At 41.1% G+C, this 11,863-nt stretch overlaps 2 protein-coding genes across 7 annotated transcripts in view; one reads left to right on the top strand and one right to left on the bottom strand.

Annotated features, from left to right (window-relative positions):
- Positions 1–61: 61 nt before the first annotated feature.
- The window catches only part of CDC20B (cell division cycle 20B), a 34,892-nt gene continuing 23,090 nt past the window's right edge, over positions 62–11,863 (top strand). For 2 of the 3 annotated variants that reach the window (XM_072031193.1, XM_072031195.1), the window contains exons 1-2: positions 215–416; positions 636–707. In XM_072031193.1, coding sequence (XP_071887294.1) covers positions 354–416; positions 636–707 — 135 coding nt within the window. In that variant the 5' untranslated portion in view covers positions 215–353. Of the gene's footprint in view, positions 417–635; positions 708–11,863 lie in introns of all 3 variants that reach the window. The other variant, XM_072031194.1, reaches the window with a different exon arrangement.
- On the bottom strand, positions 1,123–10,036 carry GPX8 (glutathione peroxidase 8 (putative)). Of its 4 annotated transcripts, none has more exons than XR_217284.6 (4): positions 9,644–10,016; positions 8,783–9,044; positions 6,681–6,956; positions 1,123–1,635 (listed from the first exon to the last, which is right to left on the bottom strand). XR_217284.6 is itself a non-coding variant. In XM_005019865.6 (3 exons), the coding sequence occupies exons 1-3, from the start codon at positions 9,848–9,850 to the stop codon at positions 6,793–6,795; spliced, it is 633 nt and encodes a 210-aa protein (XP_005019922.2). In that variant the 5' UTR covers positions 9,851–9,998; the 3' UTR covers positions 6,221–6,792. The 4 variants fall into 4 exon arrangements, 2 of the variants coding, with proteins under 2 accessions (XP_005019922.2, XP_021128374.1); XR_217285.6 differs by lacking the exon at positions 1,123–1,635 and adding an exon at positions 1,718–2,649; XM_005019865.6 differs by lacking the exon at positions 1,123–1,635 and having other exon boundaries at positions 6,221–6,956; positions 9,644–9,998.

Below are 11,863 nucleotides of genomic sequence, written 5' to 3'. Positions count from 1 at the left end.
TGGCGGCCGCCCTCCCGCCCCTGCCCCGCTTCTCCCCGCCGCCGCCGCCGCTCCTTGGCGCCGCCGCTCAGCCCGGGAGCGCCGCGTCCCGCCGGCGGGCAGCGCAGGGCGGGGTGGGGACAGGGAGGGACGCCGGCCTGTGCTTAAATGGACGGGAGGACCAGGCTGCCGGACGGCTGGCCTAAGGCTTGGAGGCAGGTCGTTGTGCCCACAAGTCGCCGAGCCCACAAGTCGCCGTCCCCACAAGTTGCGGTGCCCACAAGTTGCCACCCGGCGTGCCTTCCCCACACCGCTGCTGTCCCACATCCTGTGTGTCAGCCACCAGCTGGCGGGTTCAGGCGGGCCCGGCAGAGATGGAGTGGAAATTAGAGAAATCTGCTGCGAGGAGGATGAGGACGGATGAGGATTTGCTATGGGTAACTGTGTTCTGGGTGCCCTGTAGGGACATGGGGGGCTACTGGTGGCCTGGGGCGGTCATGTCCAAGGAGCTGGTGGATGGCCACCACCAGCCCCTTCCGTGGGTGGTGAAGCCTGACAAGTGTCTGGGCTTGGCCACAGGCGATGCAGGGTGAGGGAACTGCGGCCCTGCTGAGTTAGGTGTCTGTGTTAAGCGTTGTGCCTCTGTTCCTTTGAAGGAGAAAGTGATGGGGACGCTCGGAAAAGACCTGAAGCGGAGCAGAGAGCAAAGCCTGCAGCAGGTGACCGAGGTAAGGGCAGGCACAGACCTTCGCTCCCCGCTGGCTGTGTTGCACTAATGTTGCTCTTTTTGATTGTGGAGGGAGGGAAAGGAGGAGGAGGCTGTGGAAAATCAGCGATTTTGAGAAAAGGAATGACATATTTTCCTTTCCTGTTAATCCTTACCACGCTTTCTTAACTTCAAGATCTGAAGCGTTTGAAAGACGCAGGTTATGATGGTGACATCTGTTGAGGGAAGGATTCAGAAACACGTGGGATTCTCTCTTGGCACTAGGGGGACTGCTTGCTGTTCAAAAGCAAGCACTGCCTGATTTGATTGAAGAGATTCTGCAGATTTACTCTGTTGTCTTTTTACTGGCACTTCAAGCTGACTTGTCCACATTTAGGGGGTGGTAAAGATAAAAAGGACCACACAGAACTCATGTATACGGTAGGTACATAGGTAAAAAACATGATATTCACGAACTGTATGCTTGACAATAAGCAAAATGCAAAATAATAGGCAGCTTGCACTTTATGGATTTGACAAGTATCGCAAAACCTAGTGAGAATGGAATGCATAAAGTGATGGACTGGGTGAAGGTGTAAAGGGAAATGACCGTATTGGAAGTGACGAAGCAGGGGATAAGCAGTGCACCCATAGTTGTGACAGTAAAATAAATTTTGCCGCCAGCATGCTTAGAATGTCACTCCAAAATAAAAATGTTCTGTAAGTAACCCCACAGGAAAAGCTGTGTAGTTAATGTGAGCAATGACTGGGCTCTAGGAGAAGGTTTGACTGGGGGCTGAGGGGGAGCCAATGGCGAAAACAGCGGATTGTAGCAGTCTGGCAGTGCCTGTTAGCTGGCTGTTGTCTCAGAGGTGTGAACAGCTGCTAGCTGCACTCCATATTGTTGCATTCACAAGCATCGTGGAAAACTCAGAGGTGGCCTCCTCTTGCTGTGGGACAAACCAGAAAGCAATTAGCCAACACTACTCTGTAGCTGCTAACAGCAGCATTCTGACAAGTAAATGTCTTAGTGTTTTGTTTTGTACTGAGAATTCAGGGTTGGTGAGATTTATTTTCAGTGACCTAAGCCTTGCTTTTAAGAACAAAGAGAAGTCTTCAAATTTGGTATTAATTTTTCGTACTAATTTGCTTTGATCCAAGACATTTAACTCAGTGACTGACTTCAGCATGACTTCAAAGGGTTTTCTTTCAAAATGGATGTTGTAGATAAAATTTTACCTCCATCCAGCCTAAATCCATGAGCTTGAATCTTAGAGTCCTTATGCATCTTTCTGTAAAGGGAGGTACAGTGAGCCTCATCACCTGAAGTCAATTTGTGCTATGAAGTAATCAGTAATGATTCGTATTTCAAAATAAGAAAATCAGCTACACTGAGTTAAACTCCTGGCTCATCTAGTCCCAGGCCTGGGCTCCCACAATGACCAATACGGATGCTCAAGGAAGAAAAGGACTGAAGTAAGTGTGTATGATACTAATTTACTTGTGGAGACAACATACTACACTGGTGCTGGTACAAGGCAAGGCAAGAAATTGTTTACAACAATTTCCCATTCCTTTTTGATAGTCTGGAGTCTGATACTTCTCACATTCCACGTGGGTTTTGTACAATTAATTTAATTCAAGTCTTACTGAATCGGAAACTTATCTGTGTCATCCATTGTATGTAAGTATTTACTGCTTGAACATACATACATGTGTATTTATATGTATATGAAACATGAAACTTGAAAGAGGTACACAATGCTGAATTTAGGTAGTTGTCTCCAGGTACTTGCATTTCAGGAGAAATCTCACTCTGCATGAACTCTGTGGCTTGTAGGCAGTGTGTTGTTCGGTGGCTGCTGTATTTGGGTGTAGCAGTCACTACTGCACTGTCACCAGCTGCAGGGCCAGTCCATCGCTGTTTATGTTGAATCTAATTTCCAGTAAGGGAGGTGGTGCACCTGTGTGTGACGGGATGGCAGTGTATGTTAGCTGGTTGAAATTCTGACATCAGCTAACATGCAGTTGCTATCCTGATACACATACCTTTAGCATCAAACTGGAGAGCTGCTAGTTTTGTATATGGAAACTTTTGGATCCATTTGATTATTATTGTTTTTTGACTGTCAGGCTCATTTTCAGTATTATAGTTGTATGTTGTGTTCCCCTTATCCAAAGAATTGAGAGAATTTTTGGTTGGTTTAGATTTTTTTTTTTGTGTGTGTCTGCTTTTATATACCAAGGTAGTAGGAAGTTTATAAATGCTTGAAACAGGCAGGTAATTAATTCAATAATTATTTCAGGTTTGAAAAAAAAAATCAAACCACTTTAATTTCTCTGGAAGTTTTCTTAAAAGAACAATTAAAAACATTATTTATTTAATTTTTAAATTTAATTAAATGTTTTTTTTTTTTTGCTTTGAGTAATTTGAAGTTGGAAAGGCTTAAAATCACATTTCACTAACTGCCTGAAGGCTGTAACTGAACAATAATTACCTTTCCATTCTATAAAACAGAAGTCATTTTTAAAGCTTTTTTTCTCCCCTTGCTTAATGGCTTAATTTGTGAACATGGATGCCCTAAAAAACTGCACATATTCTCACCAGGAGACAACAGGAGTTTGAATAGGACATATATTATTCTTTGGCAGGTTAGAGGCTGGAAGGAAATGGATCCTTTTGATTCATATTACACTGTAAGCTTCTATCAAACATACTGCCACAGGCATCAGAACGTTACCTCTGTCCTCATCTCTGCACTTTCTCTTTATGGAATGCAAAAGAAACTCTTTGTTATAGGAACACTCAAACAAAGCAAGTAATGTGCCTTGCAAACCGTCTAAATGAAGGCCTTCTAGGAAGAGAAATGGGAACAACGTTGTGAAACTCTCCAGAATTAGGTTGGTCGTAGTGCTGTGTGTGGTGATTAGGCAGTGTGTTGTTAGTTAGCTGCTCCCCATACACCAGCAACTAACTACACTGCCACATCAGCACATCACTGCATCACTGTTGAGACAAGAATATCAAGACTGTTGCTATGAATACCTCATCGCATCCTTAGCTGGTGTGTGGCCCTGTGCTAGACTAGTTCCCCTGACTGAAAGAAGGTGTGATAGGTTACACAAACTGTGTGCATCTATAAAAATATATTTAATATATTTTACACAATTATGGAGCTAATCCAATTGGTTTCTAAAGAGATTACTAATTTATGTAAATTCAGTAACTTCAGTAAAAGTTTCAGGTTTGGGCCCCTTGTGAGTATGTTTTCTTCCATCACTAAATATGATCCTAAGGCTAAACAGAGCCTTACAAACAAAGGCTAAGGCCTTTGGAGCAGTCAGGGCAGTGTCAAGAAGCAGGCAGTGGAACCACAGAAGTGATTTGGAAACTTTCAGCTTTTTCTTAACAGCTGCAGGTTCTTCTGCGGGAGAGGAGTGTGGCTTCAGCTTAGGCTGAGTTGACTTAAATGGGAGCTAGCAGAAAAGCAGCACTTTTGTTTCTCTGCAACTTGCTTGCTTTGATCAAAAAATAGTTTAAAATGAGCAAAGGGGGTTAGGGAAAGAAATCTCTCATGAATCGTAGGTGCTGAGAAGTTTGTCAATTCCACAGTAATAGAACCAAACTAGAGCCACAGACAGCAGTAAGAAATGTATTGCTGTAACAAGGACTGATGTGAAGTGCTTCTGCAGAGCCCTTCTTCCTTAGTGACTGTGCTCCAGGGACATGCTCAGATGTGGAAATAGCATTTATTTTTGCTGCTAGAGCTACAGGTCATTCACGTGGGATTTCAGAATGACAGGAGCAACATCCATGTAAATATGTTGTCCAGAGCCAGAGTTCAGGATCTGTTTGTGTAATTGTTTGCACATTTGGCATTTTTTTGGCTTCACCATGACTGAGACAGGTCAGGTGATAACATGGTCTGTAGACTGCTCGCCACAGGGAGTACAAGTAACATCATCATCTTTTGTCAGAGACAGGAGCATGAGAAAAAGGGGTTCTGGTCTGACGTAAATTTTGTTTTGGAAGTCATCCTATGACTTCACAGCTCCGTTAATATTGCTCATATTTACTGGAACATTGATGTATGGGCTCAGCAAACAAATATTTTCTGATAATGCTTGCATTAACAGGGACAAGTCCAGTGACTGAAGTAGATTTAGAATATTTGCACTCCTGGGTAAATTTTTGGAAATAGGAGCTGGTTAATGGTATTTGTTGAAGAAAAAGAAGAGACCTAAAGAGTGAAAGATAGAAATAAAGGAATCATTAGGATCAAGGCTACAATAGTTAATGCTTAAATGGAATTGAAGAAACTTTAACATTTGTGGACTGAATTCTGGTAACCTTAAAGGCAATTGTAGCTGAAGTTGCTGGGATTATTGAAAAGTCCAATAAATAGGTTTTAATCTGTTCATAGTGATTTTAGTTTAGTACATATATTTTATATGCAATACCCAATTTAAACTATAAGTGGGCACAAACATGCGTAGATCTATTCTTGTGCTGACTTTTGAGCGTAGGTAAATGTGTGCTTGTATAACAGTGCTCTAACTTGCTTTTTATTTATTCTTTCTAAGTCTGTGCAAATTTGACAGTTAAAGATGCTTTGTTTTTATCTTGGAATAACTTTAAGAAGGAAGTGTTTAGTTTACCAGTGATCTGCCTTAAATACTGCATTGGAGTAGTTGGCATTTCTCATGAAGAACAATTAATACAAACATAGTGAGTTTTTGGAGGAACACTTACTAAACAGTAAGCCTTGAATCTGTTCAGATTCAGGACTGAACGGTACCTACATAGAATGGTACCTATACTCACACTTCTATACAGATAGATATATCAGATTCTGACCAAGCAGTAAGAAATTCAGTGAATGTTTTCTCAGGTAAAAGTGTTTTTCTTTTTTTTACAAATTCAATTATTTTCAGTCACTGCTAGCGTTACAGAGCAGCACTAATTCTGCCTCTTCACTTTCATATAGGAGATACTGATTTCTCTTGTTCCTGTCCTCTCAGCTCTCCTTTCAGACAGCTGGCATAGGGTCTTCATTCCAATTTTTCTCCCTTCATCAGACAGATCAATCAGAATATCAGTTTGAACTAGAACACTGGAATAGAACTGGGAATGGCATTGCAGTTACATGCTGGAGAGGGGAAACTGCAAGGTGAGAAGAGCAAGGCTTGAGGCAAGACCCTTTGTCCCCTTCAAATGTCTCTACCTGAAGACTTTGTTTATTAGGTGGCTTGGGAGCATTGTATTGGATAGCCTCAGAAAGCTGTGCTTGAGGATGTTAGAGAGCCATGCTGCTGATTTTTGTTGCCCTTTGGCTCCTGCTGTAAGCTGCCATGTTTATGCACACAAGCCCTGCCTTCACCCAGGTCAGAAGACAGGAAATCCAGCAGGGCATGTGCTCACAGTCAAGGCATTGTACTGCACTGCCAATGTACGGAGAAGGCTAAAGAGGTTAAAGGTGTTGCTGTAAGGGTGAAAAGCACGCTGAATCAAAACACAGAAAGTGGGCAAGGAAACAGTTTTGCATTTTTTTTTCGTTTTCTTTTTCTTTTAATAATATTACTTTCTATGTACAGGTTTTTACAACTTAGTTGAAAGCTCCACAGTTCATTAATTTTCCTCTGTCAATATTGTAAAGCTAGTATGGTCACTTGCCTTTGTCTCAAAACCAATTTGTCACTGGTAGATGGGAAACAAAACGTCTGCTGTGCAAATACTGAGTAATTTATCACCAATCCTCTTCCTTTTAGCTATCTTCCTGCTGGTGAAAATTGACATTAGCTGTTAGCAAATGTAAATAAACATTCAGAAACATTATGCAAATTGAACGTCCATGCCTGCAAAGTACCAAGTATCTTGCCATCCTCATTGACCTCAGTGGCTTGCTTTCAAGGCTGTTGCAGGAGCCAACCCGACATTAATTGACATAGTGTAGCTGAAAATACTAACACTAAAGAGAAAAAAAAAATAAATCACCTGATGGTTTAACTTCTAGCAGCATTTCTCAGGAATGTGGTAAGGCTGTACAACCATGCTGTTGGATTGCTTTGATCCATTGTTGAATGGATTCACGGAGTGAATGGCTTTTTCAAAGGTCTTCTCTTTTTTTCATGATGATTTGCCTGATTAATGATGCTACTTCTGGCTTGATACTTTCTATGGGCTCTTCAGGTCTCCAGAATTTCACAACTTTACCCTCAGGACTGACCAAGTACTTCCAGAAATTCCACCGAGGCTCTTTCTTTGAAGAATCTGTAAGAATGGTATTGGATCATTTTAGTGACGCCCTTACTCTTCTAATTGTTTCATTATCCTGCAGTGATTCTTCAGCTATTTATTTCGAAGCAATCCTACCCAGATCTTTCCTAGAAGTTTGGACATGATCTTAATGGCAAAATGCCCTGATGCTGTGAAAGCAACAAGTAGTTGTGTGAAGGCCCTGGCATTGTGTTATACTGCCAGTGAATTCTTTTTGCACCAGACCAACAGTGCTGGAAAAATGCTAGCTAGCAGTCACAGTCAGAAGGGGATGTAGCATGGAGATGTTCAACCCTCTGAATGTCTAGACAACCAAATTAAGTAAACAGTTGCTTGTTTAATTGAAGATGCACAGGAATTTCTTATGAAGCAAAGGAACTCGGGGAAAGAAAGACCTTATGTCAAAATACTTAAGTACCAGAGGATCCTTCTCCCTTTGTGCAAACAGCATATCAAGTAAGAACTGAATTGGTGGATGTAACAATGCTGTTTCTGTGTAGGTATTAAAGCCTGACGCTGACTGCACTTGAGTTAGAATCTGAGTCTGAGGCCTGGATTCATCCCACCCAACTCTGATACCTTCTTGCCCTAGTCTCTTCTATAATGAACTGAGAAGCACCTCCAGAATGCATTCAGAAATTCCCCTGGACATCAGGGCAACTCAGGGCGATGAGGCTTTACCTGACGTCTTCGGTGACAACTTGCCTAAGAGGAGGTGGGAGGAAACACAGTGGCAGTGATAATGCTGACCACTTAAAAGGCTCGTAAGTGAGGAGGGCCATGATAATAATTTTCAAGAACATAAAATGTATCACAGAGAATACAGCAAGAAGCAATAGGCATAAGTGGTGTGAGACGTTTTATTTAGATGTTGAAAGAGCTTTCTGACAAGGGATTGTGAAGAACTGCAACAGGCTGGGACATTCTGGAGTTTCTTACAGGACTACTGTAATAGTTTGGAGAAGCACCTATAATATTGTTTAGGTACTTGTGATCCTGTCTGGGGCAGGGAAGTGGAATAAAAGTTCGGGCCTTCTCCTACCCCATTTTCTAGTTAAAAAGATGTTATAGAGGATGGTTATGTCCTAAGTATCCTTTCTTTCATAATATTGGTGTTTAGTATGGATCAAAGACCTGGCCAAAGCTCAGGGAGGCAAATTCAGGGAGGCTTTTTAAGTCAGCTTTAGGTTTGTGAGCTTCTTGGTCAGCTAAGTAGAATTTCATTTTGCTTATGAGAGTATGAGGCTCAGTAAATGTTTACTGTAACAGGGCTTCCCAACAATGCAAGCCCATTTTACAAGTTGGGCCCTAAGGTCACAAGATAAATTAATGCAAATTAGTGGTTATATATCCTACTGTATGCTCTTGGTTGCTCTTTGCTTAAAAAGGAATCTTCTTACCTGTATGCATTTATGTAATATCTTCCAGTAATATTAAGACACCCATAGTTACACTTTTCTCTGTAAGAAAAGTTGTTTTCCAACAGATGTCATATAATCTGAAGCAGGATTTTGTAGGGGGGGTCTTTGCACTCTGGTTTACATATCCATCAGATTGGATGTTTCTAGCTGGGCTGGTCACAGTAAGCTGTTTTTATCCTCAGTGGGGAGAAACAGATGCTTTCGGGGTCTTCTAACCTTTGTATTCCTCAATATCCACATTAAAATGAGACAAATGTGTGCAAAATGTGTGCATAGTGCCTGTTTCTCTCCATAGGCTATGGTGTGTGCTCAGACTTGGCCTGTCAAACAAACTCCTACAGGAATGGAGGGTGAATACTGTGGTTAGAGGCAGCTCAATATACCAAAGAAAATAGTTACCTATTAGAAATTTAAACGCGGGCTCTGCTTCTGATCCCAGGATCTTGATTTTGTGGAAAACAGGGAAAGTTACTCCATAGTTTCCTTTGGCAAAAGCCTCTATTTCCTGGCTTGAGCCGGGCTCTGATTCTCCGAACTGGTTGCAGGGAAAGGCCAGCACAGTGAAGTGGGAGGGACCAAACTCCCTGTGTAGCTCTTGCAGGGCGATGTAGTTTTTGTCTGTGTTCTGGCAGTAACTCGCCACGTTTACAACCAAAGTTGCCTTGAAGAAATAAAGTCAGAACATTGAGGAAGAACCCTGAGATGGCACAGAGATTTCAATTAAATCTTAACGTGACATATCACACTACCACACTATTCCTACCTGAGAGCTAGACTCTGGTCATAATTTCATTAAACTGATAAGAGTGATAGCTGCTGGAGGTATTTACTTTGAGACATCCTTCTTTAAACATCCTGTAAATGGATAAACTTAAACTGACAGCTTTGTTTAAATATAAGCATGTAAAAACAAAACAACAACAGATACTTAGAGCAGGCATTAAAATGATATTTCTCAGATCAGTGTCTAAAATTCAATGCAACATGTCATCATTCTTAACTAAGATTAACATGCACAAATTCAATTCTTATATCGTACTGATTTATAGTAATTCTTTCTTCATTTATTAGCTCTAATAGTTAATTCTGGAAGCAGGACTAAAAAAAATAATATTATCTGTAGCTTACTGTTTACATAACAGGAAGTTAGGACAAATCTCTGCTGTAAATTCCCACAATCAACCTTTTTGTTTTCTTACCAATGGATGTCAGTTTTTCAGTAAAGATTCAAGAAAAAGATAAAATGAAGTTGTAACTTACTTTCCCTCTGTACTTCTCCAATGAAACGATCCTTCCTCGTGAATCCTTGACTTCGAAAGAATAAAAATCTTTGGATTTAGGTTTAAAAAATCTGAGTTGCAGTATGCAGAGAACTGCAGTACACAAAACCATCGACAGAAAAACGACAAAGACCCTGGCTTTGGGCACTGAATATTTCAGAGGGTAAGTAGTTGTGAGAGGCTCCATTTTCGAAACACTTGGGAGAGAAGCCAGGGCAGGCCCAGAATGCGAAGGAGGAGCTGAAACTCGAAACTTGCAACTCAGACTAAAAAGGACACGCTGCTCGTTTTGTCCCTGTTGCTGAAGCAGATGTTTCACTTCACAGTGCCTCTGCTGGGCTCCAGGGCGCTCGGTAGAGTAGGGAAATGCCTCCTGCTAGGAAAAAAGAACTGAATGAACAGTGTGCTGCTTCACCTAGCGATGCAGATTGCTCTGTTTGGCTGAGCTGTGTGGAGTAACTGCAGTGTTCGCCTGTACACTGTCCTGAGAACTGCCTAGGGCCTCATTGATGCGTCTGTAATGCAGCTCTAGCACATCTCCTCGGCCCATCAGGTGCCCCCGACCTTAACAAGGAGAGCAGTATTGAAGAAGCCTGTTTGCATGAGATGCTGTGTGACACAGGCAGCTTTGCAAAACAGTTTTGCATCACATGAGCAGAGAGAAAACCTTCTTTATAGGTTAGCAAAAGGGAAGAAAATCACAAATACATACATACATATATACACACACACACACACACACACATATATATATTTAATTGGGGGGACACAAAACATGATGGAAAATAGGTTGCTTTGTATTGCTACTGCCTACCTGGCTGCTAGCTATGGGGAGATAAGAAGATGCAAGGTATGCACAAGGGCAAAATGAGTTAGCTGAGTCTCAGACCTTGGCCATGCAGCTCCAATGATGTTTTGCTGAGGCAATTGTGAAAGAAACTCTCAACTTCAAAGCCATGCACCTCTAGTGACTTCTCTGTCTGCCTTTAATTGTTTTCTGTTTTAAAGGTGTTTGCTTCTTGCTCTCAGTCTCTGAAGGTACATTGACATGCAGTGGTGACAAATCATGGAAAAAACCATAATTTTCTCTTTCTTTCTTCATGTCTTGTTTAGATTTTCTTTCTTTCTTTCTGTCCATTTGCTATTGCCTTTCTGTCAGCTTTCATTTTCATTTTTTTTTTTCTCTTCATATTTCTGTACTTGGGCTTTTCTAAGCTATCTCCATCTTTGCTGCCTGTTGCTTGTCTAACATCCTTGTTGCTTGTCTAACTTTCTTTTGCTCCCAGTCTGAACTAGCCTTTAGCCTCTTGTTTTTCTTTTCACTCCTTTTTTATTTTTTTTTCCCTTCAATCAGAGGGTACCTTTTTAGGGATGAGAATAGAACAGGACTTTGCAAAGGTGAAACCTGGAATTTGGGTGTCTGTTGTTTTTTGTGGGCTTAGATATTACCTCAACTACCTTTGATTTGTACAATACCATAATGGTACATTCAGCAGTTTCTACGACGTTCTCTAGCTAAGGTCCGTGTTCATTTATTTTAACAAGACTTTATAAAGTGTTTCATACAGTTCTATACAGAGAGATGCTTGTGATATACTATGAAATTTCAGTATTTATATGGATGTGTCTTCTGACCTAGGGGTTATGTGAGGCTTGATGTCTGCCAGGCAGTGAACCCTCAGAGTTAAAGTAGAGGGGACAGAAAAGGTACAGACTTGTCTGATGAAAGGAAAAAAGCTGTAGTCAGAAAGCAAGCACAGATTGCTAATGCTGACTTCAAAAGCAAGTCTGAGTGTGTTTGATTTCAGAAAATCCATGCAGGATGCTAGAGTTCAAGTTACATCTTGATAGCTTGTAATTTGCACAGAACATTATGTCAGAAATAGGGAAAAAATAACAAAACTTAATGCTTAATATACTATAAATATTCACAGAAGTGTCCAACAATGATTCTGAAGCCTATTACACTTGCAGTGCTTCCTTACTATTGTTGATACTTTCACATGATGCCCTAAAACATAGCCTTGAAACTGAAAAGCAGTCTTGTATTCAGTATTACTCAGTTTCTCTGACTCTCTTGTTTAAGAATTGTCTTTTACGTATGGATTTAAAAGTAAGAAATGTAAATCTGTCATTTGATCTTAATTTAGTATGGCTAAATAAATTAAGTGTAACATTAAATATAACACCATGAGCGTGT

Source organism: Anas platyrhynchos, chromosome Z (genome assembly GCF_047663525.1).
Source record: "Anas platyrhynchos isolate ZD024472 breed Pekin duck chromosome Z, IASCAAS_PekinDuck_T2T, whole genome shotgun sequence".
In the NCBI taxonomy this organism is placed as follows: domain Eukaryota; kingdom Metazoa; phylum Chordata; class Aves; order Anseriformes; family Anatidae; genus Anas; species Anas platyrhynchos.
The sequence above is the reverse complement of the archived record's forward strand: the minus strand, read 5'-3'. Positions and strand labels throughout refer to the sequence as shown.